Raw genomic sequence first — 26374 nt, forward strand, 5'->3', positions numbered from 1 at the left:
TACCTTACAAGATGGTTTATTCACTTATACATGTACACACACACAATTACTTACAAGTATCACATTACTGCTTTAGTTTATCCATTAGCAAATGCTGTTAATGAACTGCAGGGTTACGGAATTGGGTAACAGACAGCTAGTAATCCAGGGAAATTATTCCAATATGTCAAATTACTCTGAAAATAAACCTTACATTTTGTTGTTCAAAACGTGCAGAAAAATTACCATCCAGTTTCCTTTGCACATTTGGAAAACTACCTGCTTTGCTAAGGTGATATTCACATATTCAAATCCTTTCAGTTACAGTTACAAGTAGTACGGTAGCTTATTCTTCATAGAAACAAAATTCTGATATATCTGCTCTTATGCTTTGTCAGTGTGTTGGCTCTAAGTCCCTGACTCAGCACATCAGCTCTGCCTTTAATGTGTGGGGTTAACTGCAGCTCTTCACAGTCTGAAAGTTGATTATTGGATGGAAGGCCCTTGCTTCCATGATTTTTTCAAGTGATATTTCTTAATAATAGAAATTCTTAATAGAATTTCTATGTTGGACTTCAGTCTAACATTTGCCTTTTTTTTTTTTTTTAAATTGAACAATTTCTGCCATATTACAGTAGTGAAGAACTGAAAGGAACTTCCTGTATTATGATCTGCCACATAGCATAACTAAGAGCAGACACTGACCTAAAAGTTAACTTTAGGGATGCATGTTAGATGAGAGATTAAAAAATCCATTTCTCTATAGACATTGGCCTGAGCTAAAAGTTCAGGCAGATCCAATTAATTTACAGTTTGTGGTCTTTGGATCGGCTAGTGGTTATTTGTAAGTTGCAATAAATTAATGTAATGTTTTGCTTGGAGTCACTCTGTAATGCTACGACATTAACAGCTATGCCTGTGAAATATTGTGATATTACTTAATGTCATGCATGCCATCTATGTGAGCCTCTCAAGCCTTTGAATCCTGCTGGGTTTCCTGAGAGAAGCCATAGGAACAGCAGAGGATGCCCAGCGTGGCATTGCTGCTAGCCAAATGCTCCCAGAGCTCCCACAGCTGACATTTGCTGACCTGTCTTCACAAGCTGAAAGGAAAGCCTGGCTTGAAATACAAAAATCTTCCTGCTTTTCTTGCACCTTGTGATGCCAATACCTGTTATAATAAAGCATTCTTGAAAGAAGTGGATTTAAGCAAACAGAATAGAATCTATAGCATTATTTTCTCAACAGAGACCAAAGCCACAAGCTCACAGCTTTGGTAAAAGCTGGGATGTGCGTACAAAATAACTTTGGTTTAAAACATTTAAAATCATTTAAACTATTCTAAATGTTCTGAGACAAAGCTCTATTTTTTCTTATTGTCACTCCCACTTAAGAAGCTTGTAATTGGAGCCAGGCAAAGCAATTTTGATGAAATCAAATTCTACAGAATATGTAAGGCTAGAACAAGAATGAAGGGGCTGGGAGACTGAAATTATCACAAATTCTGATTGAACTTAGTGCATTGTTTTATACTAAAAAAATAGGGATGGGTGAATTTTGGAAATGTACAATTAGCTTGTTTGTAGAATGTTGACATGAAATGTTTTGTTTCAGATGTCCAGAAACTTTGTTTTTGAGTACACAAAACTGTTTTCATTTCAATGTTCTAAAAACATGTGAAACATTACTCCAAAAGGATTTTTTCATTTTAAATTACCATAATTCATTTTAAATGGCTGAAATTACCACCTACAGTTAAACAAAAGACATCAGTCCTAGAGCTAAAAAAGATATAACTTTAGTGTGAATGAAATGTTTTCATATTAACACAAAATGTGTATTTCCTGAGAAACTTAAGAAGCCTTGTTTTATTTCAAACTCAACTTAATGATTTTTAAAGTTACTTCAGTCATTACTTGCCTAACTTAAAATATGGGCATGACCATGAATTCTGCTGCTGAAATGTATTGCTACCTTTTTGATTACCCTGTATTCAATTGATTTTAGAAACCAATCATATACTTATTGCAGACTAAACAAGATCTATTAATGAGCACAGCTCATCTATTTTATTTTCCTCATACATTTCCTTCATATCCATGCTGTTGGGGATTGCAGGCTTTTTGTGTACAGGTGATTGAAGTTAGCATGCACTATAAGTTCTTCCTGTAACCAATCAATCAGTCTTTCAATTAAAGAACAAAGAAAGGAATTGGTATTGGTTAGATTCCTGCCTGTGCACAAGAGACTTCTATTGATCCTCAGACCAGGTAACTGTTGATTGCAAAAGGATTATTGATCATTTGTACTTTGTTTTTCTAGTACATTGATGTCGTCTCTGAAAAGAAAGAAACATCACAGGTTAACAATAACTTTCTGGCTTTGGTTTTACCTGGAATGGTCCATTGCATCATTGTAAAAGCTGAGCTGGGAGATACCGTGGTAAAAATTACAGGAATTCTAGAAAATTATTAATGGAGCTGCTGGAATTACATTCATGAATTTCCTCCCAATTAATTTTTCTTTTTGTAGGTGTTTCTTTGTATCTTTGGAGATATTTGTTTTTTCTAAGTGAATTAACAGAACAAATGTATGATTCTGGCTGTTGTGGTAACTTCCAGATGCCCTCTTCACTGCCAGGTAGGAATCCACTGGCAGCAAGCAATGCATTTTAGGGCAGCATCTTACTATAAGAACTGCTTCCCGTGTTGCAGACTGTGGATTATCATCATTTGGGCTGCTTCCCTGTATTGCCTTGTCACCATGAGTTGGGAGCAGCTGAGCGGCACCTGGATCCATACTGTGGTTGGATCTTTCCAAGAGCTTACTACTTGGAGTACCTGCTAATATGGGGGCAGCTGCACTGCAGCTGCATAGGTCAGGCAGCCTTGCAATATGCTTAGGCCTTATGTTAGGGTGTTCCAGGTATAAAACTAGAAAGCTGGAGGATAAGGCAAGTGAATTACTTGCCTTAGGCTATGCAGAGCAGTCTGGCAGATCTGGGCTGTTAGTAGGAACTCAGGGTAATCCCACAGTTTTTGTTGCTGTGCGACCTTTCCCTTTATCTAGGTGGATGTGCCTTTACAACTTCTATGTTTCTGCCTAGTACTGTCATTCCATCTCCCTGCTCCACCAGACTCCTCCTTCCTCCAGAACGTACCTGTTTTGGCTTGATCCCATGTTTGACCTGCAAGGTATAGAGAGGGAGATATTAATTGTGACTTTCAGAGCAGTAATCAAAGATGAGCATTCAAAGAAGCAACACATTAGGAGTTGGGAAAATGCAGGAGCTTTTCTTCTTTTTCTTCACTGCTCTTAATCTTTTATTCAGTTTTACTCCATCTAGCGTCAGTGCTTGGAAATAAGATCCTTCCTTGCCTTGCAGCCCTCAACTTGTTTATATTAGATCTCATGACTCCACTGGTAAATGGTATGCATTGTAGTCCCTTTCCTTTGATACTACTTAAGCATTTTCTGATGACACTGCTAAAGGAAGAACTCACAGGAGATTTGGCAGGCAGGGACATGCTTCTTGTAATTTGCCTCAGTCTTTTCCCCTTCTCTGAGAGAAACTGTCACATGTGTCTTTTAGAAAGCTGTGCTGAAATTTTCTGTTCATGTGAAATTCACTGCACTAACCATTAGTGTCTGTAAGAAAGAGTTAATGCCTGATTCTCACCTTTCTAATTTGAACTGGGCATACAGTCCATGGGAGACCATATGGTGAGGCATATATAGGCTGGAATCAGAGGGATTTTTTTCTGCTCTGCTCCAATTTCCTCCCTTATTTCTTTCTCCAGTTAGGGGCTGGGGTGAGTCAGCATAGCTCTATAAAGTGGTAGTGTCTGCATTTTCCTGAAGCGCTTTCACAGGCAAGTCCCCATGGTGCCTGCTCTGCCCAGCCCCCAGGGAGCTTCCAGGGCATCCAGAGAAGATGTCTGCTGAAGTGCAAGAAGGGAAGCTCACCAGCACCTAGCCAGTACCTGCCCGCCACCCTGCTTGCCTGCAGGCTGGTGACCACACTGGAGGTACCCAGGGATTGTCTCAGCCCTTCTTTGCCTGCACCGGTCTGGCACTTCACAGATAGAAGGAATTTCTTTTAGCGACACAGCTCTGATGTTACCCAGGATGTCATGGTTATGCAGCAATATTTTTCAGCTTCTTCCACACAGTTTGTGGCAGCTCTTTCCCAGGAAGGAGAGGCATTTCAAAACATAATCAGGGGACCTGGTATGGACTGTGCTTATGAACTTGTCAAAACTTCTTCACACAAAATAACACAGATTTAAGCATGTGAACTAAGTTACACAAATTTCTGCCTGTCTGGAACTGTAGCCATTTTAAAAAAACAACAATTCTCCCCTCTTCTTCTGACTATAACAACAAATTAGTGCAGAACAAGGCCAGTGCAAAATGATTTGAGCTAACTGGAATGATTCAGCAATGGATTAGGTTCAGGGAGGCTCACCTGATCGCTTCCCCTGCCTGTGTCGGAGGAGAGGGTGTCAGGGAACTGCTGGGAAGGGCCTTGTCTTTCAGCACCATTCCTAAATAATTGCTTGTTGGTGGCCTAATCCTAAAAAACTCAATCCTCTGCGTACAAAAAGAGCAAATAAGAGACTGGTTGGGAGGCCAATGCTCTTCTCCATGTAGCCCAACATAATCAATAAGTCACCTAAAGAAAGTGGCTTTCTTGCTGATGTTCTCTGGTGGTTTTCCCACTGTTGACAATGCCAATTGCTGCAGGAAAGGATGGTCCAGCCTTCCCCAGCACCTCAGCTGTAATATTTTACTACTTTCCTTGTGCTAGATGTCCTTGAACAGCCTGGTCTCTCTGAAAATGATTTTTCTGTTATACCGCATAGATTTTTGGCAGGGCCAGCTCCCTGAGGCAGTGGAGGTGCGTGACTGCCTGACCAAAACATGAGGCTACACTGAGAGGGGAGGGGAAGCAGAGCAGGACTGTCTCTGGAGATGGGATACTCTGTTGGTCCCACACTTTGCTCTCCTCCAGGGATTCGTGGAAACTCACTCAAAGGAACCAGTTCACAAACTTTAAAAACAGCATTTCCACCTAAAAGCATAGTTATTCTTCAGTGCTTGTTTCCAGCTCCCAGCCCCTTCCTCCACCTCTCCTGTGCCAGCACAAGTATTTCAATGTCTATATAGTAAATCAGATTTGGGAGTGGACCAGGTATTGTTTTTAATGCACAAAAAATAACGTAGTTACTTTTCAGCCAGTGGTTTTCTGTCTTTTTCCATTTACAAGTCTGTACAAATTTTCAACTGAAGCTTAGGCCTCTGTGAAGTGTCTTTAAGCCCAGTTTAAACCCATATGGAAAGCCTTTAAGCCCATAAACTTCTGTGAACCCATGAGAAATTCTCCATGGATCCCCAAGCATTTGCAGCCTACATGGTAGAAGTCAGCATCGCTTTGTGTCATACTTGCTCATATCTTTCAGCTTGCTATTTGCTCTCTGACACTAGGCTGTAAAGTGCACATGGAATATGGAGGTGCATGGTCATAGGCGACAACCACAAGAAAAAACAAATTATCTTTACTAATATCAGGTCCTTCAAGGCAGGACTCTGGGAGAGTAAGAGGTCAGGGAACCGAAATAAAATGATCTGACAGACTATATATGTGATCTTAAAATAGAATCTATAAATAATCTTATTTTCTGAGAAGTCACTGAAAAAAAGGCTCCTAGGAGTCCATCTGAAATTAGTGATTCCTTTTTCATATGTTTAGTGTGAACTTGTCCAGAAATTCAATGAGATACAGGAAATTCTGTGAGTTGGAATATGCAGGAGCTCTGATTTGATGCTGTTCTTTTCTGACTAAGACCTGTGTCACTCTGAGTCTCTTGCATCAGGAGGCCTTGTTTTGTTTTGTTTTTAAGCTGTCCTTTAGCTATGATAGCAGCTTTCATTCCTAGCTAATCCCATGTTGTCACCTCTCTGACAAGCTCTAGTCAACATAGAGCTACTCAGTCTGCATGGCAGACGGGAGCTGCCTGGGAGCAGGATGGTGGCATCTAATATTTGAGTTACCCTTGGTGTCTGTTGACAGGAGTGAAGAGGGTACTCTTCCAGAAGCATTTTTTATTTTTTTATCCAGACTCACAACAGGGAAAGGTAGAGTTACTCATTTATTGCTGGAATCAGCAGCACCAGCAAGTTTGCCAGCAGAGACCACGATGACTGTGGAAGGAATTGCCTCTGACAGGTGTCTGAATATTACCAGGAAAGCATTCTCCTGACTCAGCAGGTTTGGGACCAACTCTTACAATCAAATGATTTAGAGCTATTCAAGGCTAGCCTCAAACAGTTGTGCAGAGGGGTAGGAAGAAGTAAGGATTCCTCCCTGTTTGGCAGCTGTGAAAAGGTCAGCCGCAAATGCAGCCCCTAGATCTGAAGAGAGCACAGGCATCCTGGGCCAGATGCTCTCTCAGGGAATGTGGAGAGTGGCCAGAGAGAAGCAAAAAATAGCCAGAAGCGTGGCTCTGCCTGTCAGGCTGGTAGCTGGCATCAGTGAAGTATGCTGTATCCTGGAAACGGGTTTAATGAATTAATCTCACCCTAACAGTCTGGGCTATATGTATGTGTATATATATATATAAAAAACTGTCTCTATGTGCATATGTGTCTGTATATGAAGTATTTCCTCCATTCAGGAATGGTGCTAAGAGGAACTGAGAGCCTGGAAGTGCCTACAGAATGTCTTAGTGCTGCTTTTTAAAGCCTAGTGTCCCCAGCACAGTGCAAAGCTTAGTGTCCTTAGTTCTGAATTATGCGGTATAAAGATTAATTTCATTTTATGGAAAGGGTAACCTGAGCCAAAGTATCTTGTCCAAGGTTGTTCAGAAGAACAAGTTCGGCTAGACGGGACAGTAACACAACCAGGTAGAAAAGCCAGTTTACTGTTCTAGTCACAGGTGACCATTGCCTCAACACAGAACGGGTATTTACATTTTGTTTCTGCAAATGTGTATGTGCGAGGAGTTGAGACAGCCATTTCTGCTGAAATTATTTGCTCTTTTTTTTTAATATTTACACAAACACACCTGAAGCTGTTTAGGCCATCTCTGTTCATACTTGTTTATTTGCAATAGTGTGCATTATTATGGCATTTGTGCAGCTTTTAAATATTTTTCATTAAACTCAGTTCCCAGGATACATACTGAGAAAACCTAAGGCAGTGAATACAGCGTTCAGCCTATTAGCCACCCATTAATCCCTACAGTGTTGAGCAAGGAATCAGGCCTGCTCTGGTGTATCAACAGGGACAGACTCATCTTGTGCAGGTGGTATCTGCTTCTTAGTGAAGTGCAAATGCACTTCTGCCTAAGAGGACTGTAGCCCTCCAAGTTGTCTTCCACTCCTGTTCTCCTGATAGTTGTTCACTACTGATATCTGACCATGGTGGCAATGTGAAGGGAGGCTCTGCAGTCAAAGCAGACCACGAAGGGATCATTTTTGATTGATTTTGCAAGGGTTATTTAGATCATAGAGGAGGCTAGGTGTCTCTACTGGCTCTGATTTTCCCTATTTGTAAACCTCTAACAATTTATTTCTACAACGGGGTTACAGTGTTGGTGGTTAAGGGAAGAGCAACTGTTGTCATCTACCTGGACTTGGGCAAAGCATTTGACACTGTCCTGCACAACATCCTTGTCTCTAAATTGGAGAGACATGGATTTGATGGATGGACCACTCGGTGGGTAAGGAATTGGCTGGATGGTCGCACTTAAAGAGTTATGGTCAACGGCTCAATGTCCAAGTGGAGAGCAGTGACGAATGATGTTCCTCGGGGGTCAGTATTGAGACCAGTGCTGTTTAACATTTTTGTTGGTGGCATGGACAGTGGGATTGAGTGCACCCTCAGCAAGTTTGCTGATGACACCAAGCTGTGTGGTGTGGTTGACATGCTGGAGGGAAGGGATGCCATCCAGAGGGACCTGGACAGACTTGAGAGGTGGGCCCATGCAAACCTCATGAAGTTCAACAAGGCCAAGTGCAAGGTCCTGCACATGGATCAAGAAATACAGGCTGGGCAATGAGAGCAGCCCTGCAGAGAAGGACTTGAGAGTAGTAGTGGATGGAAAACTGACTATGAGCCAGCAATGTGCATTTGCAGCCTAGAAAGCCAACTGTATCCTGGGCTGCATCAAGAGAAGTGTGTCCAGCATGTCAAGGGAGGTGATTCTCCCCCTCTACTCCTCTCTCGAGACTCCACCTGCAGTACTGTGTCCAGCTCTGGGGCCCCCAGTATAAGTCCAGAGGAGGGCCATGAAGATGATCAGGGAGCTAGAGCACCTCCCTGATGAGGACAGGCTGAGAAAGTTGGGGTTATTCAGCCTAGAGAAGAAAAGGCTCCAGGGAGACCTTATAGTGGCCTTCCAGTACTTAAAGTGGGCCTGCAGGAAAGATGGGGAGGGACTCTTTATCAGGCAGTGTAGGGGTAGGATGAGGGTAATGGTTTTAAACTGAAAGAGGGTAGATTTAGATTAGAAATTACAAAGAAATTCTTTACTGTAGGGTGGTGAGACACTGAAACAGGCTGCCCAGAGCACTTGTGGCTGCCCCCTCCCTGGCAGTGTTCAAGGCCAGGTTGAATGAGGTTTTGAGCAACCTGGTCTAGTAGAAGGTGTCCCTGCCCCAGGCAGGGGGGTTGGAACTAGATCGTCTTTAAGGTCCCTTCCAACACAAGCCTTTCTATGATTCTGTAGTTCTATGAAATCTTTATGTTTATCTGACGACTGTATTGTTTGTAGAATATATTAGCTGGCAGAATGAAAGACCTTGTCAAGGGCTGCTTCGGGAAAAAAAAAAAAAAAAAGACTGGCAAGTGAAAGATTCAAGTCTTTGACTCCAGAGATGTCAAAGATTCTGCTGAATCTACATGACTAATTTCCTCCAGATCCAAGAAGATGACAATAATTATCATAGTTTAAAAGGCATATTCCTGTGAGAGGAAAAGAAAAAAGAGGCTTGTTTTAGGAGAACAAAGACAGATGCAGGCAACTCAGTGGCTCTAAGGAAGTTGAGGATTACTAAAGAAATCCAGGAAGTTGTCTGGATAACTGGGGATTTAGAGAGAGCAGGGGTGCATGTAGGGTATGGCTAAATTTTTCCCTTCGATGCTTCACTTTTGTTATTGCAAGATGCTTTATGACTATGCATGAGAAGTGCTACTTTGAACTGGTCACAGCTCCTGTAAGGAGGAACTGTAGCACTGAAACTCAGTTTTGCTGCCTCTGCAAGTCCAGAAGATACTTGGGATACACAGGAATGGTACTGTAGAAGATGAAGACTCAAGGCCAAAGGGTGCATTCAGACAGCACAAAACAAGGACAGGGATGCAGTCAGTTTGTCCAAGAGCAGTGGTCTGCAAGGTATGAGGGGAGCTGTGGCATACTTTATATTGTATAAGCACCACCATTTCTAGTCCTCCACATGGGAAGAAACAGACATCTGAAGGCTACAGACAAGGGATGAAGAAAGCCCCTTATGCCTAGGGAAGTGTGTGCTTCTTCATATCCATCTGCATTTTCCAATGTTCTGCAGTGATAGACAATTCAGTGGTCACATATTTTGTGTAATGAGTCATTGGTTTCATCTCCCTCTGCAAAGCTTTCCAAACAAATCCTATGTCAACTTTTTAATGGGGGTCTTAGCAGGAAGGCCACAGCTTGAATGAAATGTGGAGAATGAACACCTCATTCCAGGTACCTCCAGGCTGAAAAGTGAGATACCTTACTGCTGGGAAAAATGTCCTCTTAAAGTCAGGTCAGTGCAAAGAAAACATCTGTCTCCAACTCTGACATATTTCCACAGGAGGGAATTACTTCACTGAAAAGTAATTAAAAGTCACAAAAGTTGCTGTAGCATGGCTTAAAACAACCAATATCAGTCCCTGTTTCCTTCTCTCTTTGTATAAAGGTCTTCCATGAGAAGACGTCTTAGTTACTCTGATTAGGAACTGGATAAAAATAATTCCTTTGCAGAATTATTTTTGGCATGCTATTTCAAGTACTTTTGCCATTGAACCTGGCTATAGTAGAGCAGCAGTATGTGCTTGCGTCTTAAACAGATATCGCAGGTGAGACAGTATCGCTCTCCGGCTGCAGACTGAATGTATGTTGTTACATGTGAATAGGTGATGCAGAATCCGAATTGCTGCAATGCATTTCAGTGTCCAGTGTCCTGCGCAAGCTGCGCTCTAGATTTTGATCCTTTTTGCTTGTGCACCACTCTTCCAGTGACATGTTCAGACAAGGCCAAAGTCTCTTTTCTTTCAATGTGTGTTTACTTATGGATTTGATTTGTAAATTTTGGGCCCATTTTCCAAAGGCTCCCACTCGTGGCTTTCTCAAGTACCCTAGCATCAAAACTAGGTCTCAAATTAAGTTTATTTGTGAGCTCAGACTCTGGTGATTAGACAGGTGGTGTGTCTCATTTGCAGTTATCATGCAGATAGTATCAGTGATATGTCTCATGTCTACTTGATTGGTTTCCTGTTTAGTAAATGATACATTTGCAGTTTACGGTATTACAGACTGATTTGAACTATTTAGATCAGAAAGGATGGCTGTCCTCTCCAAAAAAGGAGATTTTTCTTTCTATCGGACTTTGAACCTGTTTGAGGGTTATGAAATTATTAGATCAGATCCTCTTCACTATCTCTGCATGTCAGTGCAGCTGGCTACAAACCTGAACATGACAAAATACTAGGAAGAACGTTTTTGGCTCAAATATTTAGGCTGGGTGTGTTCTGCTAGTTGGCAGAAACTGCAGCTCAGCATTCAAACTTGTATATGATTGCCCAAACCTAGTCTTCTTGCCATGCCATCCGTCTCTGATGTTTGTATTTTCCAAGTGGATGATTTCACCTCCTATGTAATCCATGACACCATTTTAGAGTTAAAGAATGAGGAGACCGGAGGCTTTCAAGGTGCAATAACAGCACAAGCCCTCCTCCATTTGCCTAAAGAATGCTCTGATTCTCAGAAGTACCTTGTGTTTCCCAAGCATAGTCGACCAAAGGAAAAAAGTCAGTCCCTTAGAAGAAGTCAGGTGGGAAAATACAAGAGAACATCTAGATGCTGCTTTGGGTAGCAAAAGAAAATCATTGATGCACTTGGCCAGTGCAGCTCCCAAGCTCCTCCATCAAACATCAGAATGACTTGTGTATTGCATTTAAAACTTGATCTCCTGCTGAGTGATTTACATGGGAGTCTATAGGATTTACATAGAACCCAGTGAGTGGCATGGGGAGTTTTGGTGTATGCTGTTGCCCAGGATGTGTTGAGGCAACAGATTCCTTTTTGCTTTTGCAGCAGGTTTAAAATATGTACCTTTTCCTTTTTAGTAAACATTCTCTGTCTCTCCATTCTTCTCCTTGTCTCTGTATCTCTTTCTTTGCCTCCCTCTGTCAAAATAAATCTGGCTGCTGTGCACTGTAGTTAACTCAAAATATTGCTAGCATTAAATGTGCCCAGACATTTTTATTAATACATTAAACTTGCATGAAATTTTTAGGCATTATAATTTACCAAGCTTACACCAAGATGGGATTTGAAACTGACATGAGCTATTAATTAAAAAGGAGGACATTAAATAATTGTCAGTTGACATCTAAATTACTGTTTTGTTAGCTGACAGAAGCTTGCCTCAAGCCTCTTTCTCTTCTCAAGTGTTAGTAAATATCCCATTGAGTTTAAGAGCATCCCATTATGAACTGATTGTTTAAATCTTGATATTATATACTTGACTGAATAAAGGGGTAAATGCTGTTAATTATTTCACAATGAGTTGTCAGTGTCATGTGGGTGTAGAAACACTTCTGTTTTAAGTATTTGGGAAAATACCAAGGAGCACACATCAGAATGCTTCCTGATTTTCATGAAAACCTGTTCTTGGAACATGTTAGTTAGGGTCAGTACCAGCTAATCAGGGTTCTAGCATAAAAGAAGATTATCTGCATCAAGGCCTTCAACTGGTACAAGGCTGAGCAACTCCATCGATTGTGATGTTACTGTGCTGGGTGACACCCACTCACAGTATGTGCCAGCTAGGGAGAGAAATTACTGAGTAGCTTAAGGTGCTTGTGGGAATAATGATGGGAAATTTAAAACAGAATTTGGCTGAAGGTGAATTTGGCGAGTGCTCTATCAGTTGTGTTGAGTTTTTTTTCCTGATCAAATACTAATAATCATCACTGGTCAAGCAGAAAATGAAGTTGGGTGCAGAAGAAATGCCAGTTCTCCTCTCTGATCCTTAAAGGGCAGTGTCTTAATTATCACTGAAGGTTTCGGGTTGCCTGTATCCCTGAGGGTTTCAGGATGGCTGTATTATTGGTTGGAATAAATCTAGAATCAGGTGATTTCAGATAATGGACTTTGCTTTATCAAAAGCTTTTCCAGGACTAGCCACTGGCCTAAAAGCACCATGAATTAGAATCCCCAGGGAATTGAAGCAAGTAGCTAGAATCTGTGATTCTGTGAAAATCAGTTTAGACCTAATTATCACATGTCTCTCTGGTGACCTGAATAAATGGGAAATTATCCCTAATGACCTATGGGGAAAAATAGATCAGATAATAATGAACATACATCTTGGATTTTCTTGAGGATTCTCCTCAGTATTTATAATACTGTAAAGTGCAAGTACTCAGCATGTAATATTTTGATGCTCCAGGAGATAAACTGGAGGGGTGTTGTGTTGGCTTTGTGTTTGTGGGGTTTCAGGGATTTTTTTTTGTGGTTGCCGTTGTTAAGAATGGCTACTTCCCATACATCTCCTTTCAGAGATATACAACCTCAACCAGTTAGGTGAAGAATGTTGGAAGCCAAAACATGGCATATAACCCCATTTCTTGAGTCAAGTTTGGTCCTACAATGAAGAGATGCCAACATGGGTGAAAGTCTTATGGAAGTTTACCCCATACTTCAGCTATTACTTGTTCTGTAAAGGTCCATTTCCAACCTTTAAAATATTCCCGTTAGGTATAGGCCAGTTTAACATGTCAGCACAAATTCTACCATCTAGAAAGGCCCTAACATGAAAAAGGTTAGGAGGAAAGATAAAAAAGTATGTTGCTGTATGCTATATTTCCTTTTGATTTTCTATGAGTAGATTGCTTGGGTTGCAGAATGGTGGTGCAAAACTAGCTAAGCTAGTTCTGCATCAAGTATCTGAGATGTGGAAAAACATAGCTTTGTTTATAAAAGCTTTGATTATAAAACAAGTATATACTTCCTTGCTAAAAATTGATGCTATCACAAAGCTATCTGTGTTTCACTAATCCTACTAAGGATTAATTTATAGGGGCATTTTTAAATGTTTGCTATGGATCTGGTAGTATTTCTATTGTCAGAAGCTTCCTCAAGACCAGTAGAAGGCTATACTGTTTCCTCATAACACCTGCATTATAGAATCCCTTAATGAGCCACCAAGGAGTAATACATAGATGCCCTGAAGTGAATGAGAACAAAGATTTGTTAGTAAGTTACCAGCTGCCACAGTAGAATTGAAAAGTACAACTGATTAAGAAGCAATGGTGGATTTCTAGTTGTTTTCTACTTAATCGAATAAAGTAATATTTAACATAAATAGTTTTGCCCCAAACGTTGTGGAATTACAGCTTCTCTCACTGGTCAATGACAGTGGCTCTAAGGCAAAGAGTTTGTGTATTGCGATGTTAGGAAACGCCTGTAGACTGGGACAAGGAATCATCAAAGGGGTCAATGTAAGGTCATCATTAAAGATGTTAAATTTTGCTGCCATGACAAAGTCAGTCACTTCCCATAGAAAGATCAGAGGATGGTATCATAGATGTTCAAACTGTCTCTGAAGGAAAATATTACACATAATAAACAGCAAGGGGAGGAGGAGGAGTCCAGTGTGGAGCAGTTCATAGATCATACCATCTGCATTTTGCCCAGGCAGTAAATCTGCTGCCTTCTGTGTCTCATCTTGTCTTTGTCCCTCTCCTCCCTTTATTCCATTTTCTCTCAACTGTGTTCTCTGACTTCTCTATTTCAGCTTAGCTCTTTCTTATGCCCTTCCCATTCATTGCTCTGTCTATACTGTCCTTAATACACTAGAAAGTTTACTGGGTATTCTGTTTGTTCTTCTGGCCATATATTAGTCCTAATCTGTTTTAGGTTAAGACATAGAAATTGTCAGTGTCTTGTAAGTGAATATTGTGTTTCTAGAAAGGAAACGTTTTGTGGCAGTTAGCCCTGTTAGGCTGGGGAACTGTCTCCCTGGGAAAATAACATGCTTCATGGCTGGGGTCCTTCTCAGTTGGACAGGCGAAACATTGTAGTACTTGCTGCAAGAGGTGCCCTTGCTTTGATCTTCAACTGAGTGTTTACATATGCTGTGCTCTCTTTATGAGGAAAGACTGTGATGGGGGCATCCTTCTATCCAGCTCTCTGAGAGAGTCCAAAGCCATTTCTTAGGTCACTGAGTACAGCTGTTGCCTTCAGTTCATGAAAATGCTGATTAATTAATGTTTGGGTTTTTTTGGTCACTAATAAAATGTCTCAGAGGGACACAAAAAAGTGTGTAGATTACCATGAGCCAACAGATAACTTGCAGTCCAGAGTCCCCACTCCTGTACATCTCTACCCCAATGCCTGTCCTTGAAGGAGATGAGGAGTGGCCATTGCCTAAGCAGTCTAGCACTGCCTCTTCTGCCTTTGAACCCGTCAGATGCTCAAAACCTAAAATGGTCTTCCTGTTTCTGGGAAAGGGGAAGGAAGGTGAAGGGCAAAAATTAATCCCTTCCAGCAGCAATGGTCACTGCATGACCTTGATCTGTAAGAGCCTAGAGTGAAGGGAGTTCTCAGAACTGAGATACAGACACGGTAACTGGGAAATCTGTGATGAATCAATTTATCCCTGTTTACATCTTTTTCCTTTTTTTTTTAAATCTAAAGGGCTTGTGAATATATGATAATACAGTAAAGATTTGTTTCAGAAAAAATGTGGAAAAATTCTAGAAATGTCAAAAAACATCCAACTTCAGCACTTTTGAAACAAGGCCTTTGGTTGTCATCCCTTAAAAATGCTTTTTTTTAAATGAGTCTGCTATTATAATACACGTTACAAACCAAAAAAAAAAAAAAAAAAAGCTTAAAGGATTTTCTTTTTAAAAAGAATCTCAGCCTGCTGGGATTTCTTTCCTATTTCTGAAATGTCAAAACCCTGTTACAAGGAATTTCTTTTTTCCATGCAGATCTGCTAGATATACTGGGTGTCATGGTCCTCTACAGGCTTGCATGTGTGTTATGTGTTATAATTCAAATCACAGCTGTGGGGAAGCATCATGCATAAAGAGAGAGAGAGAGGAGTTAAATGGTTTGTGTATCACACCACCTCAGAAAACACAGGGGGCAATGTCTTACCTTCTATCCATTTTGCCATCTGACTCTAAAGAGAGAACAGGAAAATGTGGTTAGTTAAGAAACCAGGAACAGACGGGTGATAGGCCGTGATGCGACCAGGAGAACATAGTTACAGCTGGTAAAGATCTAGCCATCCTTTCTGAGGCAAAACTCTTTGATAATTAGTAGTGTAATGCAACCATCCTAAAGCGCTTCTTGATTCTTCCAGCTGGAATATCTTATGTCAGTTTTCTCAGAGCTGTATCTTTGCTAATGTTTTGGCTATTTGAGTTTGATTGTAGCACATCCCTGGAGTGTCATGAGCAACAACTTTGAGGGCAGATGCTTGATGAGAATAAGGAGGAAGTGGTTTCCCTTTAGGCCTGCTATGTAGTGCCACTAAAGAAACCATCAGCCATTTGTCTTTCAGGAAGTGGCATTACGTTGTCATTCATATCCTCATGGGGTACCTGGGGAGTCTATTTGCAAAATTATCCTTTAAAAGACCAGTGTTTACTGTAAATAGGATGGAATTGGGTGGTGACTGATAGGCTGAGTTCACCATGGCAGTATTGGGACCAGAGAGCTCAGTCCACTTCAAGTTTAATAGTTAAGACCACTCTGCTCTCCTCTTTACTAAGCAAGAGTCTGTGACTACTGTTGAAATGTGTCATGGTGCACTGCTGACTTCTAGGGTTGGACAGTCCTGGATGCTGGAAAATTACCTCTCATTTGTCACGTGAAGGTTAATGCAGAGAACTAGCCGTAGAAGCAAACGTTTTTGGATACAGCAGATGGACAAGCAGCTCCTAGTCCTGTGCTGTAGCAGACTGACCGAGTTGTCTCACTGCATTTACATTGTTTAATGTGTGACTCATTCCATGGTGGAAAATGGCTACATTTATCAGAATTTCTCTGTTTTTAAGAGTAGACTGCATGAGCTGGTACTTTGCATGCAACCAGAGCTGCAAAGGTGCTTTTTTGAAATTCACTATGGAGATGCCATACAGAGACCAATGCTTTCAGTCCCCAAACTCTCTTGTTACAGTCCCTCTTCTTTCAGGAAGGATTATTTCCCCACATATTTAATGAGATTGCCTAATTGCTTCCATCTCTGCTACAGTTTTCTTCCAAGCCAAATTTTCATGTGCTACTGAGTACAGACCTCTCTTGACAAGGAAATGTATGTTGCAAAGATTCGCCTTAGCAAAGTCCCAGGACTCTTTTTTGCAAAAAAGAACAGCTTCTACCGATGTTCCGGTCAACCTGTTAGGACTTTGCATTTCCTCATTTGCCACTATCTGTTGCTATTGTATTTGCTATGCATTTTATTTCTAGCTCTTAATTGCAGTTGAGTGTTGCTGTGTGCTGTTACTTCATTCCACAAACAGCAGTATTTCAGCAGTGGAAGAAATCATCACGATATTTGCTCTACAATGCCCTGTGAAGCACTTTGGAGTCCTGACAAGAGAGGCTCTGTGCAGACGATGGAGGGCTGTGGGACCAGCATTGCCTCTGGGGAGGCCCATGTGACAATTTCTGCCTGTCACTAACTTCTGTCTACTGAAATGATGGGCGTTATTCAGTTTAAGGTTTTGGTTGAATCCAGAACCATGGGTTGTAAACTGCCGATCTAAAGTCAAAAGGAGTTGTTTCTACCAGCAGTTAGATGTTAGATCAAAGAGCTTTTGCCTGTTTCAGATGAAAACATGCTTTTCTGTAACAGATTGAAAACCAGTCACAGTGGAAAAGTTATAGGGAGTTTTGCTACATACGCTGATGGAAACTGCATATCTTACGAGTTAGGCAGTTGGATTTGAAGGAAAAGTCCTGAATCAGTGAAATAAATAGTAGTTTTGGTTAGGAAGAATGGCAGCCCATCCTGCAAATCCAACAGGCTCTTTCAAATCCAACAGGCTCTTTAACTTATGTTGAATAGACACAATTTTGTTTTAGAAATTAATCATTCTAAAAGATATCCAGGCAATTTGCTGAAGTGAATTCTATTGCTCGTGTAAGGCCAAAGAGTTGGTTATACTGAAATGTGGGTTTATGCAGTTCGAGGGACTCCAGCACTTCAGACACTTTTAAAATACTTCTTCAAAGGAAAACCAGAGCTGTAGTACATACACAATTCCTAACACTGAAGCTCAGATCTGCTGTATCAGAACATAAGGAGATCTAGATCTCTGGATAAGAAATCAGGAGTATTTTTTCTTACCTCCAAAGACATTGTCAATCATTTGGTTTTTGATCATGCAGATTATTACTGCTACAAAACCAATTGCTAGAAATGCTCCCAGAGTAACTCCTATAATAACATATGTAAAATCTGAAAAATTGAAAACAAGTCAGTGATATACACCATTAAATAATAAATACAGTCTTTGTGTTTCAGATGTGACATAATCTCCAAATTTTAAATGCACCCCCCCCCAAAAAAGAAAATTGTATTTCTTCTTCAGCAGGGCCTGACAATGCTGAGCCAGACTAGATAGCTGAGAAAAGTCTACTCTTTCAACCCCCTGCACATCAAGAAAATATGTGAACCTGTGGGTAAGGGGCTCAATAGTGTTTTGTGAAAATGAACAACTTCAGTCTTTGTCGTATACGGGTCTCATCTGAGTTTTAGAGCTAGGGCTCTACTTTTCCCCCAAAGTGAATTCCCCATCCCCACTCCCTTGCCACTCTGTATCCTGTCATCCCACTCCCCAGCCTCCTGCCCTGCCTGACTATTCTGCCTCTGTAAGTCTTCACTAGGAGGAAGCGGGAGAATTTTTAAGTGTAAACTATGAATGATATTGTGATTTTGCATCACTGTGCCTCTACAAGAGTCCACCTTCATCTGTCAGGCAGGAGGGTGACTGTGTTCAGGATCTGTGTGGCAGCTTCTGTCCTTCCTATGCTCATTATATTTACCTAAAAGTAATTTAAAAGCCCCAGTCACACAGCAGCATTCTGCTGTGCTAGGCAAAGTGCAAACGTGCAATCGGATTATGACCTTCTACACATAACAAGTACATAAAGTCTTCTAAGCACATTCATTTTTGTTATATTTGCTTTGCCCCTAACTTCCTGTCTGGAAGTGAAAATCTCACCATGAACTTACCTATTTCTTCCTCTGAATTTCCAGAAGCATTGACCTTTGCTCTCCAAAAATCTGCAATGGAAATATTTTAGCCTGTTAGGATATCAAGGAGAATGCTCTATATTCAAGGAGAATGCCTTATCTGGCTATTTCTAAGGGGATAGTTGATCCTGGTAAAGCTTAAGAAAGGATCTGAGGCTTCCTGGAGTAGTGAAGTGTATCAGTCAGGTTAATGAAGACATCCTAGGAATGTGGCCACCACGTGCCAGTTTTTGGACAGAATAGGAAGTACAATTTTAAAATTTTATGTTGTCTTAGCACTGTTTCCATTCCAGAGTTTCCCCACTGCAAGCCTGACAGCTGTATGCAAGAGAAGTTGCTATAAATCAAGGAAAAGATTACACATGCAGTAAAGTTAGTAAGACCTGCTAACAAAAGAGGATATGACATACCATAGCACCCCTCTCCAGAAAACATGAGTTCCAATCCTGTCTGTAGTTGCAGTCTTCAAAATGAGATTTATTGCTGGCAGAGAAGAGAGTCGTTTCCTCTTGCAAGGAAATGTTATGAGCTGAAAGCAACCTATACAGAGACTCCCATGCCAAGTTCCCTGCTCATCAAAAGGACATGCTCTCAGCCCTTCCCTTCTCCATAAAGCCACTGAGCTGAAATTGCTAAAAATGTACACTCAAATGTTTTTTTCAGTGATGGGCATGCAAGGATATTTCCACCAAAGTCTTTTCAAGTAGCTCCAAATGACGTAACTGATGTATAGCTGCATGAGGTGTCTGGAGCATGAGAAGGCTTTAAAGGCAGATATGACTCCAGCATTTCAAAACAGCATGCTGTGAAATTTGTCTCCTGTACATGCTTCAGGAAGAACATGAAGTCCTCTCCTGCAGCTATTGCTCTTAGGCAATCCACTGCCTGAGTGACAGTACATATGGGACCTGGCGGGAAGATAGCTGTTTTGCATGCAGCATCGTCTTTTCATAGGCATTCCCTACTGTAGTGGGGAATTGTGAGGGAGTATCATCTGACTGAAACTCAAGTGGAATTTTAAGGTCTTAAATGCATCCAGTTTTCCTACTGTGAATGTGTCCAACATTGTAAGTCCCAGCTCGCCTCTCCTCTCTCTCCTCCACTTCTTGTGGAGAAACAATTCTGTCTTCTTGAGGTTTTGGGGGCTGTGCTTTCATTTCTTGTCCAGTAAAATGAATGCTAGAAATGTGATTGCTTTTAAACTTGAAGTATAGTCCTCCCACTCCAAAACCAGCCATTTTGGTACCTTTACAGAAATCTGTCTTGTGTCTGCTTTTCAGACTGCTGAAACTCTCTCTTGAGCCGAGTGTAGGCTCTGGGGCTTCTGTGGTTATGTCAGAAAAATCTGATATATTGGGTGGCTCACAACGGATTTGTTTTTATTTCCTGGTCTTAATCACATTTCTAATCCCAGATTTTCGTAAAGTACAAACCAAGCTTGAAAAATCTGGAGATGAGCTTAAAAAAACCTTGAGTTTTAAATCAAGTGTATTTTGGGAACTATAATTCTGAGCTGAAAGTCCTTTTTTGCCAAACTTTTTTTCATAATTAAAATGTCTGGAAACTTATTTTATGCAAGCAGAAAAGTTTTCTCTCCAAAAACCCCATGACACTCAGAGAAGGGTGTTGGGAGGAATGGGGAATCCAAGTGCAGATAAGATCACAAAAAATGGCTATACTAAATAACCAAAGTCAAAGTTACAAAGAGAAGGAAATTAGAAAAAAAAAAAAAAAGTCTAGGATAGGACTAAACAGTGGGTGTAAAAAGCATAGCTCCTGATTTTCCAGATTAAAAACCAGTCTCTTTGCTCTCGCCTGTGAATTTATTTCATTATAAATTAAAAAAAACCCCCTTTCTTCCATCCCCTTAATTATTCTTTGGGCTCATATGAAGAATGTTTTAAATTCAAACATAATAAAAGTAATATTGTATTACTTTTATTATCCTAATGATCATAATACATAGACCTTAATGTATGCTTTCTAATGGAATTAAACCAGTGACAGATTATGTGTTTTATGACAGAAATAATATTTTACATGGAATATTTTATGTAGGTCAGTTTAATATATTGAGATTAAATTATTAGTTTCTTCTTTTTAAAAAGGGAGGAAGGGAAATCTCTGAAAACCCACAGGACTAGAGAGAACATTTTCAATTCATACTTTCAATATGGTTTTAATTAAGGTTTAATATCATTTACTGGATGCTGCTTAAATACCGTTTGCTTTTGAGGACTGTATTAGATAGTCAGCTTCTGTTCGTTTCAGTTTCTTCTTAGATGGAAAAAAGTGGATTGACTAAGTCAAATACACACATGTTGCTGTTTGACCTAGATCCCATCTTCAGTTTAGATCTTTTGGGGATATACACTAACCTCCTGGTACAGAGGGGTTAGAAATGTCGCCTCACGTTCTGCAGCGCTCCAGTCCTGGTGCTAGCTTCCTGACCCCTTGTCTCTGTATACTGGGTTTAGACCAACTCCCACACCTTGAACAAACCCTCTGGACTTGGAGAATATTTGCTTCTGGGTAGAAGAGCCTTGCAGATTAATTTGATATCTATACTTAAGTGACTCATGGATCATTTTTCAAAGGGTCTTGAAGCAGCTGACGATGCTTTCTCACCTCTTCTGTGTGCCTGGCTCAGGCATAGTGTGCAACTGGCACTATAATAGAGATGTGCTCCCTGGGGCCCTGGCAGCACTGGGAGGTTGTCAGGAGGCACAGACTGTGTCTCCAACTGGTGGGGGAAAGTTTTTGTGTGTATGCTGTTGGCAGTAAGTCTGGAGACGAGACTACAGACTAGACGGGTCTTACAGAGGTGGGGGGATGGAGAAAAAGTAAGTGTGAATCTGCTGTGTGCGCCTGCCCGAGGAGCTGGGCTCAGCTGGCTATGCTGGAGCCAGGCATGCAGCTGAGGAAGCTTTTGCTTCTGACTGCCCACTGCAGTCCTCTGTCAGTACGGTTACCTCCCTCAAGGTACATCTATGACCAGGTGGTGGACCCACAAATAAATACACCAGTCTGGGACACCCTGGTCTGTGATCTCAGTGAATCCCTGGGCAGGCTTAGACCTCATCAGACCTGCTGTGCATGGAGCTGGGCTAAGCAAAAAACATCTTCTGAGCCATACCAAGGGACATCCTGTTCTCCCCTGTGCCCTCTGCTACCTAACTGTGCTCACACGGTGCCTGTCGGTCAGCGCAGTGAGGAAAATGGTGCAGAACACAATTTGGTCATAAGATCAGAGCTCACTTTCCCCACCTTACAAGATACTGTGAACAACTAACTCACAGCCATAACCTGTGTTGATAAACAGCAACATGTGCCTTGTCTTTCTCAGTGCTCAGCACTTGCCTTAGTCTCTTTGCTTCTGTTCCCTCCTGCTTCCATGTGACTTTCTTCTCCCTTTCCTCCTCCATCTCAGGTTTCTCCTCATTGCAACAGATAGTGGCTGGTTCTGTGGTGTTGCAGTAGCCAGGGATTCAGTGCCATTCATCTTTGGGGCAGCAAATGGGAAAGGAAGCAAGTATCTGGGAAACTCAGAGGTAGGGTGGAAAAAAGGGATGGCTTACAGTCTGAGCAACTCCAGAGTCACATAAGGAATACCCATGACAATAAAGAGGTTACAGGCAATGATCCTGCTGGAAACCATTCCTGAAAGCCATTATTAAATAAAGGTATTTTGGCTGGTATTTAGTGTAGCAAAATTCCCAGCTACATGTAAATTTCATAAGATAGACACTAACATCCAGGCAAATTGGTTCCTTCCTCAGACTAGAGTCAAAATCCTTCTTTGTAGTAATAGATGAGGACAGGAATCACTCCTACATGGAGACAGGAATTTTTTGACATTTAGTCCTTTCCAGGCACCCCTCCATCCAAGGCTTATAGATTTGCCATTGGCTGCACCTATCCATACAACACTTGGAGGTGTGTTGATGCATTTTCCTTCTATCTATGGAGAAGTGCCTTGTGTCTTGCTGCTCTTGAGTCTGCATCTCTGTGCTCTAAGCAAACGCTACTGTATTAATGGGACTTGTGTTATTTGATTTTTGAGCAATAACTCTTCAGTAACTAGGGAGCAGTCATTGTTAACTTCACATCTGTAAGAATGGTTGGTTACCCATGTCCTGTGTTGTGGACAGTCTCCATTCCTCTGGACTCTGGAAGTGTCTACAGGAAGGTGCAAAGATCTTGAAGGGTCAACAAAAAAGGGTAGTGAGAGTGACAAATTCCTATGTGTACTGTGAGAAGGACTACAAGAGGATAAAGCACTGCCGTAGACCTATGGATACCTTTGCTTGTAGAAGCTGAAGCAAGACCAGATATCATAGAATCATGGAATGATTTGGGTTGGATGGGACCTTAAGTATCATCCAGCTCCAACCCCTCTGCCATGGGCAGGGACACCTTCCACTAGATCAGGTTGCTCAAAGCCTCATCCAGCCTGGCCTTGAACACTGCCAGGGAGGGGACATCCACAACCTCTCTGGGCAACCTGTTCCAGTGCCTCACCATCCTCACAGTAAAGAATTTCTTCTTTATATCTCATCTAAGTCTACCCTCTTTCAGTTCAGTTCAGACCCTCCTTGTCTTATCACTATGCTTCCTGAGAAAGTCCCTCTCCATCCTTCCTGTAGACCCCCCTTTAAGTATTGGAAGGCCTCTATAAAGTCTCCCCACAGCCTTCTCTTCTCTACGCTGAACAACCCCAACTCTCTCAGCCTATCCTCACAGGGGAGGTTCTCCAGCCCCCTGATCATCCTTGTGGCCCTCCTCTGGACCCATGCGAGCCAGTCAGTGTCCTTCTTATGCTGGGGGCCCCGGAGCTGAACACAGTACTGCAGGTGGGGGTCTCATGGAGTAGAGGGGGAAAATCACCTTCCTCGACCTGCTGGCCACACTTCTCTTGATGCAGCCCAAGATAAGGTTCATTTTCTGGGCTGCGAGTACACATTGCTGGCTCATAGTCAGTTTTCCATCCACTACTACTCTCGAGTCCTTCTCTGCAGGGCTGCTCTCAACCCACTCATTGCCCAGCCTGTATTTGTGCATAGGATTACCTTGACCCATGAGCAGGACCTTGCACTTGGCCTTGTTGAACTTCATGAGGTTTGCATGGGCCCACCTCTCAAGTCTGTCCAGGTCCCTCTGGATGGCAAATCCTTTCCCTCCAGCATGTCAACCACACCACACAGCTTGGTGTCATCAGCAAACTTGCTGAGGTTGCACTCAATCCCACTGTCCATGTCACCAACAAAGATGTTAGACAGCACTGGTCCCCTGACGAACACCACTCGTCACTGCTCTCCACATGGACATTGAGCCATTGACCATAACTCTTTGAGTGCGACCATCCAGCCAATTCCTTACCCACCGAGTTTAGAGACAAGGAAGTCATGTGGGACAGTGTCAAATTCTTTGCACAAGTCCAGGTAGATGACGTCAGTTGCTCTTCCCTTAACCACCATCACTGTAACCCCATCACAGAAGGCACCAAATTTGTTAGGCACGATTTCCCCTTAGTGAAGCTGTGTTGGCTGTCACCAATCACCTCCTTATTTTCCATGTGCTTTAACATAGTTTCCAGGAGAATCTACTCCATGATCTTGCCAGGCACAGAGGTGAAACTAACTGGCCTGTAGTTTCCTGGGTCTTATTTTCTTCCCTCTTTAAAAATGGGGGTTATATTTCCCCTTTTTCAGTCACTGGGAACTTTGTCAGACTGCCACGTCTTCTAAAATATGATGGATAGTGGCTTAGCCACTTCATCCACCTGTTCCCTCAGGACCCGTGGATGCATCTTATCAGGCCCCATGGACTTGTTCACCTTCAGGTTCCTTACATGGTTTCAAACCAGATGTCCTTCTACAGTGGGTGGTTCTTCATTCTCTCAGTCCCTGCCTTTGCCTTCTGTGACTTGGGCACTGTGGCTGGAGCACTTGCTGGTGAAAACTGAGGCAAAAAAGTCATTGAGCTCCTCAGCCTTCTCCATATCCTGGGTAAGCAGGTCTCCCATTTCCTTCCAGAAATACGGATTCCAGTGGATGCAAGGTAGAATAGCTGATCTGCATGCCTCAGGTGAGGCAATCTGCCCTTGTGGGATTCCCCAGGTGTAGATGATGGTTTTCTATGAATTTCTGCCTAAAGTAGGGAGGTGTGGGAGGTGTTCATTAGGTAAAGATGGGGCTTTTGCCACCAGAGGGTGCCTGCCCCCTTGCCTAATGTCTCAGAGACCACAGTAACCCATGTAAACATCTGTCTTTGTAGTTGCTGCCAGCTCCATCCTCCCCATTAGTCCCCATTAGTCCCAGTGTTAATATGACCCCTGATGACACGTCCTATCCATGACCCCCATTTCTTCCCTGCACAAAGTGGAGGTGAGCAACCATAAAGTAAGAGGCAAGTTGTGAGAAAGCCCTGCGTTGGGCTGGCAGGAAGCATTAGAAGCAGCGTGAGTCAGGAGCATCAAAGTCCTGTAAGGGAGAGTCGCAGAGACCAAAACTGGCTTGCAGATAGCATGCACACAGATCAACTTTTTCTTTATACTCTACTATGCTGTGCCAAACAGGATGCTCAGCAGCTCTGCCATCTCATCTGCAAAGATGGTGGATGTATTTAACTTCACAGTGTCTTCTGGATTTTGCACAGCTGACCCCTTAACACTGAGTCTAGAAAATGTTAGCTAGAAAACTCAGAAAAATACCCCACTGTCTCAACAAATGTTCTTTCTCCAAGGAACAGAGTTCTAAACAAAGTTTTAACACCATAAATACAGTTAGACTGGGAAATAACCCCACCAAGCTCAGAAAAAAAAACCTCTCAAAAAGGATGGAAAAGAAATATGATAGATCACTTACGTAAGAGAAGAAATGCCATAAGGACTGATATCCAGCTTGTTAGTAAGGACATTGTGACGTTTTAACAACAGAGTGGTTTCACCCAAATTTTCTGAATTTAGTTCTCTGCAATGTCTTTTAAAAAAACCCCAAACCTAAAGCAGGCCACGTGACTATATTGGGAAACTACAGTCACATCCTGAGTAGCTACATTTGCGAAGAGAAGTTCCCTTTTTTGGTTTAAGTTCAAGACATAAATAAACTCCCCACTTGAAAATGTCCTGTGGAGAAGTTAGACAGCCAACGGTCACAGCCTAGTTCAGCTGTTTTGCTCTCTAAGGGACCTTTAAATGATAACATTTATTTTAACAAAATTTAAAAAAGTCCTACCACAATGAATTGGTCTCTGCTGAAGTCTTCTAAATCCATGGAGATGCAAGTGGATTTTCTGTCTTAGAAGGAGAAGCTTCTAAGGCAATCTCTCTCAATGTTGCCACGTTTTTTTTGAACTCAACATGAATGTCATTGTAACATTTTGAAGAGAGGAGTACTTGGCTGAACATTTCCCTTTCATAATCAGCTTTTTCAGGAGCAGAGTGGAAGAATCTCACCATGGCTGCAAAACCATTGCAAGCCAGTTCCTGCAAAAGAACTTCTGCCTAGGAAAAATATCTTAATGTAGTAGCACGTAAAAAGCAGGAACTTACTAGCAGACGATGCTTCTGATAGGAGTCAAGCTTATTCTGTGAACCACAGTGAAAAACAGATTTTTCTGTTCTTCAGGAAAATTCATCTTTTCAAACAGGTTAACCTGTTCCAAAACTGATGACAGCAAAAGGTACAAGTAAATATTAATGCTTTTTGCTAAGGGAAACCATTCCTCCCAACTCATTTCAGGCCCATCCTTCAGAGGGGAAAACAGAACATTGGCCTCATTTTTTTTCAGCAGGGGTCTCTGGAAGTGCTTCTACCACTTGCTTCTTGATGTACCTTTCTGCTTTAGATTAGTCCTTTGCTGTCTG

At 41.8% G+C, this 26374-nt stretch overlaps 1 protein-coding gene across 2 annotated transcripts; it reads right to left on the minus strand.

Annotated features, from left to right (window-relative positions):
• On the minus strand, positions 1-25486 carry TMEM273 (transmembrane protein 273). Of its 2 annotated transcripts, none has more exons than XM_074830852.1 (6): positions 25374-25486; positions 18487-18537; positions 17599-17709; positions 15399-15423; positions 3140-3166; positions 1-2317 (listed from the first exon to the last, which is right to left on the minus strand). In XM_074830852.1, exons 1-6 carry the CDS (start codon positions 25423-25425, stop codon positions 2272-2274), a joined length of 312 nt encoding a protein of 103 aa, XP_074686953.1. In that variant the 5' UTR covers positions 25426-25486; the 3' UTR covers positions 1-2271. The 2 variants fall into 2 exon arrangements, with proteins under 2 accessions (XP_074686953.1, XP_074686954.1); XM_074830853.1 differs by lacking the exon at positions 25374-25486 and adding an exon at positions 23577-24797.
• Positions 25487-26374: the final 888 nt, after the last annotated feature.

Source organism: Strix aluco, chromosome 7 (genome assembly GCF_031877795.1).
Source record: "Strix aluco isolate bStrAlu1 chromosome 7, bStrAlu1.hap1, whole genome shotgun sequence".
Taxonomy (NCBI): Eukaryota; Metazoa; Chordata; class Aves; order Strigiformes; family Strigidae; genus Strix; species Strix aluco.

Bases quoted from the DNA above. Each gene is read 5' to 3' on its own strand.
- TMEM273 (XM_074830852.1), bottom strand. From the start codon at position 25,425: ATGTCCTTACTAACAAGCTGGATATCAGTCCTTATGGCATTTCTTCTC. The intron at 15,424-17,598 runs GTAAGAAAAAAT...TTCTCTCTTTAG, and splicing joins GATTGACAATGTCTTTGGAG to AGTCAGATGGCAAAATGGAT. The intron at 2,318-3,139 runs GTACGTTCTGGA...CTTTCTTTTCAG, and splicing joins ATGGGATCAAGCCAAAACAG to AGACGACATCAATGTACTAG.